Source organism: Corylus avellana, chromosome 9 (genome assembly GCF_965113065.1).
Source record: "Corylus avellana chromosome 9, dhCorAvel1.hap1.2, whole genome shotgun sequence".
Lineage (NCBI taxonomy): Eukaryota > Viridiplantae > Streptophyta > Magnoliopsida > Fagales > Betulaceae > Corylus > Corylus avellana.
In genome coordinates, this window is record NC_142498.1 from 20,057,217 (window position 1) to 20,075,174 (window position 17,958).

The following is a 17,958-nucleotide window of genomic DNA, read 5'->3' on the forward strand; positions in this document are numbered from 1 at the left end:
TTGCTGAACCGAATGTAGTTTACTTTATGCTTACTTTAAGCTCATTTTATCATCTTGACTCGCCAAAATAGCATTTGGATTATTTTGACTAGCTGGATGATAATGCTCTTAGGTAAATAAAATTTCTATGGGTCGGATTTGAATACTTTTGACCAGTATCTGTCCTTGGTATTGAGAGTAATGTAATTAAGATTTTCCGCAATAAATATAACTTCAGATGGCACGTTCATGTCTAAGCGACTAGCATTCTAGCATTACTAGACCTTGCCATTGTTAAAAAAAAACTAAGGGTGGCTGGATCAAATATTGTCACAAAAGAAAATATCAAAAACTAAACCATGCCTCATCAATTTTGTAAGATATTTATGCAATGTTTGTAAGATATATAGCATTCATCTTTTTGCTTACCACAGGAAATTTTCAGTCACTTTTTAAACTACAATTATTTGCCACTCAGTAAAACCACATTGACTAATTTTGCATTTCTTTCTCCTTTTTTTGAATTTTTAAATTTGTGGATAAAAATATAATTTTACAAGACTACTGATTTTATGAACCATTTTGTACTGATAGCTTACCTCAGGGATCTTTAAGATACCTTTGATACCCTCCCTAAACCAGTTTGATACAATTGTAAATCCCAAAGAGCAATAAATAATTTTTCCAAAATAAAAAATAAAATAAAAAATGAAAAAGGAAAGGGGAACAAGATGTTCAACAAGAGAAAATATAAAGATATTGGCAAAATCAAAAACTGCCAGAGGCATTTCACATAGCAAATGTACGACTATACAATATATCCACCTGTAATAACTCAACATCTCATGTGCCACAATTAACACCTGAAACCCTTTCATGATTGCTTTTGACATAAATCTATATTATCTACATGACTACTTTGATGCCTCGCATTAAGATTCTCAACCAAATCCAAACCCTTCATTGCCTTCATGAATTGCAAGCAGTAGTCTCTCCTCCAAGTGTTGTTTAGAAGGATACTCCGGTAGATCCAACTGGTTGAAACTGCAAGAATCAAGAGTTTTTAATCAAAATAAATCTTCTATTAGACAATGTTGTTAGCACCAAACTATGAACAAAGATCATAAATGGTCAACATAAGCATCTCATAGACAATGAATACAAAAAAAAAAAAAAATACCAAGTATGAGCAGAAGGCAAGTGCTCAGGGCTGCCGTAGGCCTTGTGTATCTGAAACTTCTGCGAGCCAGAAATTCCTTGAAGTGCACTGAAGCCTTCTAAAGGCACCTGGAAAATTGCAAAGAGCAGTGCTCAGACCATTAGCATATTCATTCAAAAAGCCCATGGGGTGCCAAAAACGTAAATCCAGACCAAAGGCACGAAAAGAAATCAGGCACATGCATAACACACACTGTTTGGTACAAATGAGGTAGTGAGGTATAACCAAAGTGTTGAAGTCGAGACCCATAAAAGAGTCCATACTGTGTGTCAATTAGGTGTGGATTGCACACTAGTGTGTGCGTGTGTCTGTCTTCCAAGTAAGGTGTCAAAACATGGACATTAATTTATTATTATTAATTTTTTATTGGTAAGTTACACACACCCGGTGGGACATGAACTCACGAATTTACACTCCACCCTGTGCTACAAAGGGAGGAAGTACCATTTGGGCTAAAGCTCATTGGTATCAATCATTGAAAAATTAAGAAATACCAAGGCAAAGGATGAGAGACCTAAAAACCTAGGCAATGGGAATAAAGGATGCTCCAGGGAAAAAAAAAAAAAGGCCATTTAGAAGATCTTGGTGCAGTGGGTGCCAATTTGTCTAACCGGTATAGTCAAACATGCATATGTGAAGTGGCAACTTGTCTGTCTATGTAATTCTAAGATAACATGTATGGGGTCGACTGCTTCAATAAAAAGCCAACAGACAAACAAAGTAGTCACGTCCATGTGCATATTCAGATCCAATTAAGTTAAAAATAAAAATTTATAAAATAGAAATACCTTAGAGGTGCCAGTCACAAACTGCAAAAGCCGAGCCTTATCCTCCTTGCTGAAACCCTGAACAACTTCCCAATACCATTGAATAACAGGAGATGCAGGACTGTATCCAGAATACTCGGTATTTGACCTCATATCATCCACTGAAAGACGTAGGTGCAAAAATGTTTGTTAGAACTGTATCATTTTGTACTTTTGGAGGCTTCAGAGGGGAAAATCATATTCAAGTCAACAAAAAATAAGTAGCGGGAGGGAAACTCACAATCAATATCAGGAAGCCCACTAATCAGTAATTCAAGTTCCTTGTCATTGAAGATAGAAATTAATTCCCTAGCAATTAATTCATTGAATCCTTCCAAAAATGCATTTATTTGAGGACGAATAGCAGTTGTTAACCGATGCTCAGCAACTAGGTCAACATATTGGTGTTTATTCTCCTCCGTAACTTTAATATTCCGTCCACCAGGAATGAGTTCATAGTCAGTCACCTGCATTAGATTCACCACATGTAAATATAACGTTAACATTTTTCACCAGACACCAAAGTTCATGGAGTCGTCCAGAAAGATCCTTACTTCTGTCCTTTCATACAATATCAGCTTCTCCTCATCAGCATCAATGCTAAATGTAAGATCCAGAACATCACTTATATCGTTCTGCAAAGGCAAATAAGTGATGAACTAAGGCAAATTGGCCCTTACCAGAATTGGAGGGAAGCTATGAAAGAGAAAAAGAGAGGGGCGGGGGCAGTTGCATGTAGCCTACCTCAAGCATCCACTTAAGGTTTTTATAGTAATCGGGATCAATGGCTTCAATGTCATGATAAGTAACTTTTACACCCAATATATGCTTGTAGAAAGATCGAGTGAAATGGACATCCAAGAGTTGCCCATCAAGAAGTGCTTTTCCAACCTGAAAAGATAAGGAAAATAATCAAGAAGCACACCACCAATTTCTCACTGCAATGAGGGAAACTAAAAAGTGTACTTACCACTCGCCCAACAAATTTAAAATATGATAGATGTTCTGTTTGATAAACAGAGTTAGGGTTTGGCTGAAATGTTGATTCATTGCCCACTGTCGTAAAAAGCAGAGCTCCTTTGTCAAAAATAACCCTGGACAGTAATTGATACCACTCCCTTGTAAGTCCACCCGCATCAATACCTTCCTCTCCTTGAAAGTGAACTGTCAACCTCCCCTTCAATTCTTGAGTGGATCTCATTCGCAGCTGGTTATATGAATCTTCAAGAATGTAAGCTCTCCTTACAGAAATTCTTAAAGGACTGTGATGGTGTTCATGTTGATGTTTTATTTTTGATCTGAAGTGAGCACGCTTATTATCAAAATCTATAAATCTAGGAACCTTCAGCATGAGGGAGAATGACTTCTCAAGCAATCCAGGATTTTGCCGGATGAACGCATTTAGCAGCTTCCTATGCTTCTCTGAGAACTTCACAAAAGCAATGTGTTTTTCATCAGCTTTCAGAGCATGCCCTGAGGTTTTATGCTGTGAATTTAGGCTGGGATCTTCGACCTCTGAAACTGCAGCAACACTAAAATCATGACTAGACCCTGGCTGCATGGGATGCAATTTCTCACACACCACAAAGAAAGATTCTATGTATGGTAAGATGTTCTGAGAGCCCGCAGGGAGTGGAGTCATTACACCAGAGGGTTTAGAGGTGGGTATTTTAGATGAAGTCGCCAAATCAGGGGCCGAGTCTGAATAAGTCTCTATTTTGCTAATGCAAGTGCTCAGATCCAGCCACAAAGGCTCCAAAGCTGCATTTATGTCCCGCATCTGAGAAAGAGCAGCTGTATACTCCTTTTCAGGAGGAATTTGGAGATCATTCTCTTTCTCACTCAGCAAGTTAACAAGAGAACTTAATGCCTGCAGAACCCTTAAGATTGCAGCTCCATCAGAAGATGTTGTACTGAGAAGTGCTTCAACAGCTTCACCAAACATGCGTAACTCATCCATAGCAGATGTCGTCAAATTTTGAATGGCTCCAGCTAGCTCAGTAACAAACAGATGGCAGTGAATTGGAGCATTAGCCACCAACTTCTTCATTACCTCCGCCACTAGAGCATATGCATTATCTGACAGTCTGGGAGAAACATGCAATATTTTAGACCAAGTGAAAATACAATGTGCAAGGTCAAAATCACATCCACCAAACCAAATGTGTAAGACATGTTATCACAATGAATTGGATAGAAAGCTACAGTGCAGGTGTGAGATTTTCAGTCGTGTGTCAATCACATATAGATTCTTTTACGCCTACGCACGGACCTCAACCACTACAATACTCTACGCACCAGAATGCATGGTGGAACCCCTTGACTGATGCAGGCCCAATCAAAAAGTGACCGTAGCTTTCCCAATAAAAATGACATTTATACAAATGCATAGATGAATATATTGAACTGAAAACATATAAACAAAGAATCACCAATAAATGAACAGAAATCCAGTTATCCAGCTCATAGTGGTCAAATATAACAATTCGTAGGATTCAATGGCACAGAAAATTCAATTTATATAGGCCAAAAGCCACATCATACCCCTCCCGTGCAAGCAATGAGCATAGAAGTCGAAGTTCTGCTTGAGGCAGGCTAAGCAGTACAATACGAGTATCAAATTCCTTCTGTCCACCAGAAGTGGTAGGTTTGGAGGAATCAACATCCTTAGACGTTGCAGCAGCCTCGGAAGAAATTTGACCAGATTCTCTATTCATCCCAACATCTGATGCCAAAATTTCTGGACCAGATGTATGTTCAGAGGCAGATTCCCCAGATTTGTCAGATAAATCTGACTTACTTTCAGCATTATCAATGATGACCTCCAGTAAGTTAAGAAGCTGAAAAAAGAACCAGAATGTAAAACAATCTCAGCCAACATGCCTGAATGAGCTAAAAGAAGAAAACCAAAATACCACCTCACCTGTTCAAGATGGGCTATACTCCTCAGATAAAGGGGTTGATTCAAGAGGCCCAAAAGCAACGCAATGGATATATATCCTTCCTGATGCTCACTCCTATCCATTTCATCCTCTTCAACAACCATCACAGCTTTACCCCGTACCTGATCAGTATTCTGTGTCTCTAGTAAAGCTGGGTGGGGGAGCCTAAACTGAAGCAAAATCTTTGCCACAGATGGGTGATTTCGAGACAAATAAGTAAGAGTTTCAAGAATACGCCGAGACACCAAGGGAGGAACACCTATAACACAGAACAGTACATAAGAAGCTGATGACTAGGTGCGTACTACTGTTACATGTCAAAATCTCTGACACCACAACAAGGGAGTCTTTTGAATACATGTTAAAATCACTGACACGGCAACAAAAGAGTCTTTTGAACATCAAGTCAAACTACATAAAGCACAGTGAAAAAGAATTTACTTTTTTTAAAAAAAAAAAAAAATTAGTTTAAGCTTTCTCTCCTGTCTATTTGAAACATTCAAAAAAACAAAGATTTACACTTAAAAAAAAAAAAAAAAGAAAAAAAAAACAAAGATTTACACTTCTCATTACACACGTGCAGACAGGGAAGAGAACACAGGTTAAAACATCAAATATAACACCCTAATCAACACTGGATGACTATGACAACCTTTGGAGCACCAGGAGCTCAAATTATCATCTATATGTCCTTAACAGAAAATCTAACACCATCTTCTGCCTATTCTTAAACACACCTTGACTCAATAATAACTATAGGCACAGCCAACACTCGCCCATTGAAAGGACAGATTAAATAAGGGGTCTTACCATCAAAAGACTGAGGACGTGAATACATCACATTACTCTGGCAAGCATAAAGCCGATAAGAAGGCTCATTAGCAATCAAGTTGTTGATATGCTTTCTTCTATCAAGCATTAACATGTCCATGAGAATCTTCACCAGAGAAGTTCTGGTTTCCTGATGAGCACATAAATTGAGAAGAAGCCTCTGCAGCTGACCTTTGTACAGTGGCTGCAAAATATTGTGTCCATCAATGAATATAAAATAAAGAGTAACACCTATAAAGTACAAATCTGAGTAACCAAATTTGTACCTGAACTACACGAAGCAACCTAATCATGGCATGCAGGGCATCTGTGTCAACTAAAGGAGCTCCATCGGCTTCAACTAGCTTAGCTCCAATTGACCTACGAGCAATGCTTCCCCCAGCTCTCTCCAGGCTGGATCCTATACCGTCACCTCTTCTTGAAGTTTCACCTCTACGATTCCTAGAGTACATACCAAAGAGGGTGCGACTATAGCGGTGTGCAAATCTTTCACGCAACATGTTTGCCTCCGCAACAAGAGCAGGTGTGAGATTCGCAAGGATAGCATCAGATGAAGTTAAGAGAACCTAAAAATGAAACATGCAGAAAGAATTGAAGAATTAAATAGGCCTATTTCAATTCTTTTTTTCTTTTCTTTTTTATATAGGTAATCAAAGGAATAGAATTGATATGTTTCAATAAGTACTAAAACAAGTAAAAAACACACTCCGAAGAACAATGTACCTCTTCTCGCAAATCTGAAGGAAATGTTGCAATTATTGAGACTGTATCCATTTCAACAGGCTGACCTTCCAGTTCCTGAGATTGATGTAGCCTTTGTGCTTGCTGCTGTGCTAGAACTTCTGCTCGGATGTCAGGGGGAAGGGCTGCAAGGAATTCTGGGTCAATATCTCCAGCATTTTGCTGTTCAGCATTTGAGGGCTGAGCCACTTGACCCTGTTGAGCAGAAAGAACTTCAGCACGCAGCTCCTCTGGAAGAGCATCCAAGAATGCAGGATCTATTGCTCCAGAACCAGTATCACTGTTGATTTGCTGCTCTGCAGCTGGACCATCCTGATCTGCTTCTCGGCTAGAACCTTCTGGCACTTCTGATACACTATGAAGGGATGCGTCTCTCCCACCAACAGGGGTAGAATTCCCAAAAGACACATTTGTCCTTCTTGCACGAGCAGCCTGTGGGTCACCCAACGGCATTCTATCTGCAGAAGCTTGCCTCTCTCCACCATCATCATGGCCATCAGCACTTCCAATTTCAACATCTAGGCTTCGCAGGCTCTCACCTAAGGTCGCCCCACTTCCACTGCTTGCTTGGCTAACAGCTTCAACATCCCGTACAGCTGCATCATTGTGTTCAAACTGCATATCAACAGATTGTGATTGTGTACTGGATGCATCTGTTCCTTGTAGGGATTCACTTGCAGCAGGCCTCGCGTTAATAGAGCTATTGATTGCCACAGTCGGAGGTGACACATTACTATCTTCATTGTTTTCAAGATCAATGGGCCTTGCACCTGCTTCTGATTCCTGTAACTGACTGACCTCGCCTTTGCTTTGAGGCTCCTGTACTGTTGTGTTCTGATCAGAAGGCAGCTCAGTAGTTGGTCGCCTTAATTGGGAAACAAGCAGATCTTCAAGGCCATGCAACACTACACTTGCATTTGATCCACCACTTTGCTGGTTATCATCTAGCCACAAGTTCAAGCGGTGTCCATGGCGTCCATTCCTCAGGGATCGGAAAATAGAATCCAACCGTGATGAGGTGCTCTCCAAGTTCCTATCTGAAAGGACGATGTCTCGAGCATTCTCTGCAACAGTAGGTTCCAGCATCAGAGGCAATAAACTCAAATTTAACATAAGAGGAAAAACATAAGCCCAAAAAGAATTCAAGATATGAAAGAACCATTCACAGAAGGAGCTTACCTGATTGCCGAGGAGAAGCAGAGTGCATTGAGGATGAAGGTCCCAGTAGAAGAGGATGCCTAGATGGAGTAACATTATCCCCAGTTCTACCCAAGAGACTGTAGATAGAAGTCGTACGCCCTTCACGCCTAGAACCAAAAACTTCAACTGGCATCACATGGAGAGTTTCATTAGAAAAACTATTTTCTCTACCAAAAACCTCAATATGGTCTAAAACATTTATTCCATTTATGCCCTCTTCCAGCCTCAGTATTACTCCATCCTCATCATCCTCGTCATCCTCTTCTTCTTCCTCCATTATTTCTTCATCAAAATCATCATCATCGATCTCATGATCATCTTGATCTGTGTCAGGATGGGGCAGATGGTGGACTTCATCTTCTTCCAGATCATTATGCTCCTCATCATCCTCATCTTCATCTTCATCTACTTCATCCCCATCATCGCCAGACATCTCTTCATCATCATCTTCGTCAAGATTTTCTTGCCCATGGCGCTGGATTTCAAATTGTATTCCCACAGTATCAATTCCATTTTCAACACCCCTCACATCATCAGAAGTTTCATGCATATAGTCATCCCCAGCAGTAGGACCAAAACCTCCATCAAGATCTTGGTCGTGTTCCATGTCATCTGTAACAGCCTCAGAGCCACCATAAGTTTGGACAGGATTATAAGACTCAACGTTGTCAGCTGGCACAGAATCATGATTGAATTGAGTTGCTGTTTCCATGGACTGAGATATGTCACCCGTATTATCCCTTCTTACAGTTTGAGTAAGATCCGGAGGTTTTGTTGAATTATCACCCTTCCCTACATTAGAATCAGCAGAATGGATATGCTCCTTGGTTACCAACTCCAGAGCTTTAATTACACCTGTAACAACTTTAGGTGAGTCAGCATGGTCCAGGTCCAACACTTGGAGAGTTCGAGTCAAGGACCTAAGCAGACCAACATCTATAAAAGTGGCAGAAGCTTCTGCTAAGATGTATGAACCAGTAGGTGTACGACCACCCAGCACATCATTAAGCAGATCAACAAAAGCTGGTATATTGTTTCCTGGTGGGCTAAAACCATTACATGAATCAACGAAGTCATTAAATATATTATTGATCTCTGTTAAAACCCTCCTCCTTGCCTCTGTGGAGCGGACGCAAGATGCCACCAAAAACTGGCTAGCCCTGGTTGCTAATTTATGCCTCCAATCAGTATCTAATTTCTTGTCCTTTTTTAAACTCTTGGAATATAAAAGAAACTTGTGAAGAATGTGATGAAATATTCCACCAGGGCATACACCAGTGGGAGCCTTTTCTAGAGCAGCCCTGCAACTACCAACTTCGGCATCCTTCCGAAGCAAAATGTGAACCGATGAAGCATACATCAAGAGAATCTCTGTCAAAAGCTTCAATATAAATACAATCTTTGCAAGTGATGCAGAAGCTTCATCACCAACAGCTTCGTTCTCTTCAGAAATGGTGGCGACAGCTTTTCCTTTCCCCTTAATCGCAGCAACATCAATATCCATGTCAGTTGATGACGGAGTATCAAGGACATCTGTAACCACATCATCTTTCAAGGGAGGGATAAAAGTACAAACAGAATCCAACAGAAGCTCAATCACATTTATAAAGCTCTGAGGAGATTTTCGATGGACTTTGAAACCCTTTGAATTCAAATCATGGGATTTTCCATGCCCATTCCCAGAAGCAACTGAATTCACATTACCCAAAGCAACTTTCCCATCAGTAGTTTGTGCCTTTTCTTTTTCCAATGATTTCTCCTTCTCCTTCTCTTTCTCTTTGCACTTATCTTTGTCACGATCTTTCAGCAAGACAATATAGGGCCTTTCGGGCCTTTCACCTACCATCTCGACTTGGCACACAGACTGAGCAGCCTGCATAAAGACCACTGGATCCCGTGAAATGACAGAATTTAAATTGGACAGGAAGTTTCGGGGAGTGACCCTTCCATTCGAATGTCTATTGGGGGCAGCCAAGAAACTGTGCCTTATCTCAGATTCCATCGCTTGCTGGAGAGTTTGGGGATCTTCAAGAACATGACGAATAATATTGGCAGCCAGGTTATCATACCCAGGGAATAGGCTAGTTGTTGGCAAAGAAAGCAGTAAACTTAATCCCCCAGCATCAAGAAAACTGACAGCAACGGAATGAGTCCTGGTGAGAGTGGAGCATAGTTGGAGAACAGCATGCATTGTCTCAGAGGGAAGCTGGTTCCTGATACAGCTACAAGCAATCTCGATAAGTCTCTTCTGCTCATTTATATCTGTGTGCTTTGGAACTAAACCCAATGCAGACTGCAGCCTGGTTTGCTTGTCCTCATCAATGCAGATAGACGTCTGCTGGCTATTAACATCATCCTGCTTCAACTGCTCTACAATTTCAGAATTCAATTTTCGATCCACCTGCAAAAGCCGGTCAATAGCAAGAAAAGCAGTTGTTACCCACATAGGAACCTGGCATTTCTCTGGAACCGGTCCAGAACACCATTGCAAAAGTAGATCTGAGGCAACAGCAACCAGACCATTCTTAGTGGCAACTTCTCGTGACCCTTCATCTTCGTGAAGAATTAGAGCAAGAACATGGAAAAGAGCCGACAGCGTGGCACAATTTCCACTTTCATAAATTGACTTACAATCCTTCAGTCGATCAACGAGAAAGGAGATGACGTTAGACCTATATTGTCCATCATTTTGAGAGCATATCATCACAAGCAAGTCTCGGACGGGGAAAGCAAGAGAATCCTTCATCTGCAAAAGCCTCGTACACGTAGATAACAACTCCTCAATAGGAGGAAGTTGGACCATCTCTTCTTCTTCAAGCTGTTGAGTATTGTCACTTGCAATCGCTTCCTTTGTGTCTGATTCAGCATTATTCCCAAGGGACATGGCAAGCGCACGAGCAAGTTCATCGTCTTCTTGAGCATCCTCTGGATGGGAGAACAACCACTCCATTGCCAACTCCACACTATTTGATCCAACTTGCCTCAGAGCTTCTTCTGCACGAGCCCTGGAAAACCCCATCTCTACAATTGTTGAAATCGTAGTTTCATTAGGAGGGGGCCCAGTCACACGAGCACCAGCGTTGCTATTGACATTTTTCACTTCAATGCCAGAATAGACATGCCTTATGATAGAAATAACCGAAGTAATGAAATCATAACTGCAATCAACAAACTGGGGGTGAGTCCAAACAGGCAGCACAGCCTTCAGCACCATGGACTGAAGAACCTTCACAAAAGTCTCAGCATCCCGTGGAAAGGGAACATTGCCATTTGTCAGAGGTTGGGCAAGTAAGTGTTTTGTAAAAGGAGATAATATAAAAGACGAGGTCACCAGGTGGTCCATAAGCTTCCCATAGCTAGATAGAGGACCATAAATCCATGAATGATCATGATCTTCATTTTCATCCTGCTTTAAGATCCCATCATCAGTTTCCATGGGAGATGCAGGAGCCCTGTTGACAGCAAACAACAATTGACTGGTGGCTTCAAATGTTGTCAAAACTGATTGAATAACTCCATGTCCGTACAGGCAATTCAGCAAAACAGGATTACAGGAATCTGGCCTGTCCAGTAGAAAGCCATCAACAAAATCAATAACCTTACCAAAATACCGACACTTTGTTGATATCGAGGCCTCATTTCCAGAAGGATTAACAGGACCCCCAAAATTCATGTGATCCAGAGCAATAGATGCAAAAGTAGAGGCCACTGATTTTGAAGCAGGGGAAACATTCAAAATATCATCTCGTCGACGAGAAGGAAGCAACATTACCTTCCCCAACTCTTGAAACAAATGCGTAATATGAAAAGAAAGTGACCTCACCATGTCGCAGCAAGAAGTATAATAAGATCTCTGCTTATCAGGTCCCTTTCTACCAACATCCCCTGCAGCATCTGAAGAACCAGAATGATGGAATTGATTACTGGCTCCAAATCGCAAGTTTGAAGGACTATCAGTCCGTCTTTGTTGAGAACTGCTGGTACGACCAAGATCACGGTATATGTTTAAAAGGTCAAAAAAATGAGATTCAATACTCCATCCTGAAGTCCTCCTCCTCAGTAAAGGATCAAGGAACTGCCTGAAAGAGTTAAACCTTTGCTCTTCAGTTTCATTGGTTCTCAACTCAGACTGTTGTGACTCAGAGCTTGGAACAGCATCACCATCCTCAACCTCAGGCTTGACATCTTCAAGAAGCGAAATCTGCCACAGAACTTCTCGATGGACACGCCCAATATCCTCCAGAACATCCTTGCTACCATTTCCAAATTCTGTAAGCAACGCACTTGCCCAGCGGTTGTCTTTTGAGGCAGCAAGAAACAAAAGGAACTCAACAAGGAAAAGTGAAGAAAAGATTCCACCCTCCTGTGTCATCTTTGGATCCAGCAAAAAGGACTCTGAAACCATTCCAAATCCACTCAAAGCTTTTTTCAGATGGTCTCTGAGAGAGGAACAGAAAGCACGTGCCAGGGGAGCAGAGTGATTTTGAGTAAAACCTTTGAAAACCATAGTGCTATGCAAAGCAATAGACATTCCATCAAACGACTGCGCAATGCTAGGCCGTAAAAGAAGCTTCAGTAAAGCTTCAATTCCGGACTTCTCCACAAATAACCGACATGTTTCGGAGTTTTCCATTGTCCTGTGAACCAGTACCATCAAATGAAAGATGCACAGTTGGATGAATTGCTCATCATTGATCCCTTCTGCAGCCGAATCAACTGCAGCAACCAGAACACAATGGCCTTCATTTCCCTTGTCTTCAGAATCCATTTCCATTGCAGTGCTGCCAGTTAATTTCCCTGATGACCCTGCGCAGTTACTGTCCCCAAAAGAAGCAATTTTATTAATAATTTCTATAATAATATCAACACCAGTGCTTCTCAGAGAAGATACATGGCGCAAAAGCTCTTCCACTGCATTTGCCAATGGAACAATAGCATCATTCATCGCTGTAACATATTTCTTACAGGTGAAAATCTCAACAAGGAACCGTAATGCGGAATCTCCTTTCACTGCCTCTAAGCCTTTGGCATTGAGACAAATGGCACCAAGACCATTAGGAACACATGTAAGAGCCTTTGACGAAGGAAGTATACCAGATACTACCGATGATAAAAATGCTGCTGGAAGACCCATTTCTTGCAAAGAAGGGAAACAAGTTGGGTCTTTGTGGATAATCTCACTCATAACAGTCACAGCTGAGTAATAAATGTCACCTCCAAATTTATCCACATTGCCAAATATCAGCGACAAAGTAGCAGGTAAAGAACTTTCATGGGAGTGCTGGGATCTAGTAGGGTTACTAGGGGCATAGGTAGCAGAGCCAAGTGCCTTCAGTGAAACCTTAATGAGCCTCTTCTGCGAGTACAGCTGATCATCACTGTGTCTTGAGCTCTCACCAACTATCATTGAACTATCAATTGGCCCAGCCGAACCAATAACCCGATGGACTTCTATCTGCAGTCTCTGAGCCAAAAGCTCGACTCCCCCCAACTCTTTAAACAAGGAAACAGCTGAACTACTGTAATCCATGAGCTTTTGTAGAGTTTTAACAGCATAACAGACAAGATGCATGTGTGTAGGATCAGAATCCTCCAAAAGAGGTAGGAATGTAGGAACCATGCCTGACCCCCTAATATTACTCCCTGAACTTGAGGATGAAACAACATGGAGTAAATAGAACTGAAGAAGTGCTTCGACAAAGGCAAGAGATGATGGATCATTGGATGTCTTCAGCAACAAAACAGCCTTCTGAAGCACATTCAGGAGTATCATGCGGTTCCCCCCAGCAAAACTGATACTAGATCCACTCAAAATCCGTGCCCGTTCATGAGATGATGTATATGCAGCTAACTGAGCCCCCAAGGCAAACATTGCAAGAGTCCTAATGGTTCCAGAGACAGCTTCTTCAGACCGCACAATCCTGATTAACTCATTTGTATACTCTGGCTCATTAGCAAAAAATGACACAAGTTCATCATGAGCATCATTAGACTGAACAAGTACTATGAATGCAAGAAGGCAGATCCTGCTGTACAGCCTGCATATTCTGGGAGAACGGAAGGCATGAGCATATCTAATTCTGGTCATCAAAGAAAACCGGAGCTCAGGAGGTACATTGTACTGCTCAATGCATTGTTTCAAAAGTAACAGATCGTCCTCCTTGTGTAAATGCAGATCCGGTATCTGTATAACCGCCAAACTAGAAGCATTTTGATTGCCTCTATTTTCCTCAGTACTCTGGGCATTAACCCCGTGCATTTCAAAATAAAGGGTAGAGCCTATCCGGCAATGAGACTTGTCACAGTCATTTTCAACATCAGATGGGAACAAACAAAGCCCTTCGTCTTGGGTTCTCTCATTTGCCATTACACATGAATACAAACCCAAGCCCTCTTCCTTGCTTCCCCACCCCTGTGCTAGACACAATAGATAGCTGTTTACTGAGCCACAACCAATTAATTTCCCACCTCCATGCAGCTTGGATGGGTTTATTTTCACAAGTGCAGAAAGAGTTTCTAGTGTAGCTATAAGAATCTCTGGATCTGTTGATGCAAGCAGGAGCTTGAAATTCTGGAAAGGGGAGAGAGTATAATATGTAAGGCAATAACCAGTTGCAGATCATTATACAAGTATGTAGCACCTAAAGCTAACAAGGCTTCAAGTAAATCATTCTCAGATAAACAGTTCCACATCCAACTCTAGTCAGTAAAACTAATGACTTGTGACATAAAATCAACATACCTCTAAGCCATCAAAAGAACTCTTGTTATGGCAATTCTCTAAAATTGTTTGCATTACTCGTAAAATTTGTAGAATTGCATGTTTTGGAAATGGACTATCATCTTCTAAAATTTTATCTGACAAGAGGAGGTCGTTCCTAGAAGAAAGGTATGTCTTGAAATATGTATCAAAATGCAGAAACAGCGGCCTCCAATGGTGAAAGTTCCCCTGTATTAAAAGCAACAAATAAATAAAAGAAAGAAAAACAAAAAACTATATACAGCAGAAGTAGCATGCTATTACCTTACTGTACTCCCAACGAAAACCTGAAAGAGGTATAGCTATATCTTGTAACGGACACTGGATCACCTTATCGATAAACGCTTTGATTTTGGGAGGCTGCAAGTGATAAAAAAAAAGGTCCAACTTTTTAGGACATTAAAGATACAATAAGAAAAAAATAAATAAATGGAAAGGACTCATTCGTGTCAATTCATCCCCCCATAAGGAATCAATTCATTTATCCAATATTTCCCAAGATAAGCTAGCAGCACTCCCTAGTGTGAAGGAGACAAATCTACTCTGCAGTCCTGACACCATGCAAGGGATGCACAGGCCTAAGTTACACAGCCAGAAAATGCATAATATATATACTGTAATTTTACTGCAATGATACCACTTTGGTAAATTCAACCCATGAAGTAATCAATTTTACTACAATTGTTTTGGTCATGTGTATATGTGCTACCAACATGAATCGTTTTTTCTAGACAATACTTGGTAGGACTCGCCACCTCTTCCTCCATTTTTTGTTTGTGGGGAGGATGAGATGTCATTTGGTCCAATAACCATTGGCAAAGACAAAATGGGGAAATTAGCTATCAACATGTGTTGTTTCAGATAAAGTATTGCCATGGATAAGAGTTTGGTCAGATGAAAAATGCTTCATTATGCAAAAAAATTATGCCAGCCAAATTTGAATCCCACCACATGCATACACCAATAGCTGCAGAATAAAGAATGACTCAGAAAAGAAGCTTCAATGGGATCTCTAGAACACACAAACATGAAGAAAAATAAGTAAAAACACAGTAAAGCAATATAAAATTATCGAATCAATATTTATATCCATAGGAGCTTGGGAAAACAAGTGCTAGCTTAAACAAAATGTAGGTGCCAATATCTGAACAAATCCTATTAAACTCTCAAAATTAAGCACTCCCTCTATCTCAAAGCAGGTGATGCGGTTTGAAATGGCACGATTTAAATGAAAAAGGCAAAAATATAGTTTTCCTAAAATATCCTTTACATTAGAAGTAGCACGAATTATTATAAGAATCTTGTTTGCTTTCTGAAAAAAATGCGAGGTAAATACAGGAAATTCAAGAAGTATGAACTTCCACTTTTGAAAAGTTTCAAATATTTTGAGCCATCCCAAAAACGAAAGGTATCATCTATTTTCATACGGATGGAAAAGTATATAAAGACATTAAAACATTAACCAACTTCAGATAGCAGAACTAAATTAAAGAAATTAAAAACTACATTTGTAGGTATGTATTTGTATTTAAATCACAATCTAGTGTGAAAGTCATTTTTGAAAAATGGAAAGGTGTTGTAGTTATGCCCTATATTGTATGCCATGTCCTACATGGATACATGATTAGATGAATGATCTTGGTATGACAGAGCAACACCGACAGAACTTCCAGGTAAGAAAGTGACTAGTCCTAGGTTATCACTGAGATCTTACATTTCTTAACCCATTGTTTGCATGGCAAATGTGAAGTCGCTTGAACACAACTATAGTTTTTAAAATTGCACAAGCACAAATAAAGTTTCAAAAATAAAATATGATAAGTACTATAGCTTAGATGATTCCCAACCATCTAGCATAAAAATACTCTCAAGAAGCAAGATGATGAACAACTTTGATCAATTAATTAAACAGTATAAAAGTGTCTCCATGTTATCAGAATTCCTATCTCTGATAACAACGTCATATTTACTCACCCTGTCATCAGAATTTCTAATTTCAATAAGCATGGTTTTCTACTTCCATGAACACAATTGTTGATGGGTCATAGTCCCTGCTTCAGTAACTTAGATATAAAAATGCTAACATAAACCACAGTCATTAAAAAAAAATTTAAAAAAAAAACAAAACAAAACAAAAATCCATCAACCAGTTCCAGCTTGTGAGTAAACCAACACAGACTACCATATTTTTACCACAAACTGCGCATATTAATCTTATTAGTCTTACTATCAGTATTACCAGTGCACCTTTGAAATACTCTTGCAAAAAAATAGAGACATATGGAGTTGAGTTTATTAAAAAATAAAAATCTCCATTTCTGTTGCTGACACTGTCTAGCTCTCCACCCCATGGAATAGCAAATGCACAATTATACAAAAATTAGGCCTGAAGATGAACAGGATCATTCAGGAAACACATAAGAGTGCACTGAACCAATTTGATATCACTGATAGATTGACTCAATCAGAAACAAAAAAGTAACAAATTGAGCACAACTTGCACCATATACAGGGGATGAAGGTCACTCAGCAGCAACAGATAAAAGCTACATTCTAATGGAATAAAATAAAAATTGCAGTTCTTGTCCAATTTTGAAATTTCATAGCACAAAAATAGCCTAAATGATTAAATACTCTCCAGTAGCACCAGCCAAACGCTCCACGTGCTTGATGAAATGCATAAACAAAAGCCACCGCAACCAAAAAAGAAAACTGTTCCAAAATAAAACCCACATGACCCCATATGACAACGTTATATCAAATCTAAACCATTCAGAGTATAAAGCTAAACAAAACCCTAACAATTATCACAAGCGGATACACACACACACACACACACATAAAAACAGTAGCAACTATAGAAGGATTCAAGAACTCACGGTCTCGGAGTCCAGTTTGACGGACGGAACGAGGGAGCCCTCGCCGGACAAAAGCTGCCGCAGCCGCGACGGCAAGCTCGATCTTATCGATGTCATCTCGCCTCCGAATTGTCTACTTTCCCACTACTGCTTTTTCGAACAAAAAGAAACAAGAAAAATAAAAAATAAAAAATAAATCCAAGAAAACAACTAAAATATCATCAGAAAAGCATTAAAAGCAGAGGCAAAATCTGGTGTTGAACTAAACCCTACAAAGTAAAACTCCAAAATTGAAAAACACAATCTTTCGAATATCAAAATTAAAAATAGATCAGATGCATAAATACATATACATAAACACACACACACATATATATACAGGGATGGGTATTTACAGAGACAAAGGGTACCTGAGAGAGAAGAAAGAAGGACGATTGATGAATACACATCCAAGAAGAAGAAAGGGAGAGGGATTTCAGAGAGAGAGAGAGAGAGAGAGAAAGAGAGAAGCGAAGAGAAGCCCCAAAGCGAAGGGGGTGTTGGGGTTTGAGAGTCGCTGTGTTTTGTATATAAAATGGTTTTCTTTGTTTGTTTTGGTATAAATGTAATTTTCGAAGCCCTT

General features: G+C 40.0%; 1 protein-coding gene across 1 annotated transcript; it reads right to left on the bottom strand.

The window, feature by feature from the left end:
- Positions 1–743: 743 nt before the first annotated feature.
- LOC132189315 (E3 ubiquitin-protein ligase UPL2) lies at positions 744–17,874 on the bottom strand. Its single transcript, XM_059603995.2, has 17 exons — positions 17,747–17,874; positions 17,358–17,483; positions 14,743–14,838; positions 14,461–14,667; positions 7,698–14,289; positions 6,501–7,582; positions 6,044–6,343; positions 5,757–5,961; positions 4,928–5,205; positions 4,549–4,844; positions 2,975–4,091; positions 2,749–2,895; positions 2,559–2,639; positions 2,246–2,471; positions 1,987–2,126; positions 1,160–1,266; positions 744–1,023 (listed from the first exon to the last, which is right to left on the bottom strand). Exons 2-17 carry the CDS (start codon positions 17,451–17,453, stop codon positions 921–923), a joined length of 11,073 nt encoding a protein of 3,690 aa, XP_059459978.2. The 5' UTR covers positions 17,454–17,483; positions 17,747–17,874; the 3' UTR covers positions 744–920.
- Between the last annotated feature and the right edge of the window lie 84 nt (positions 17,875–17,958).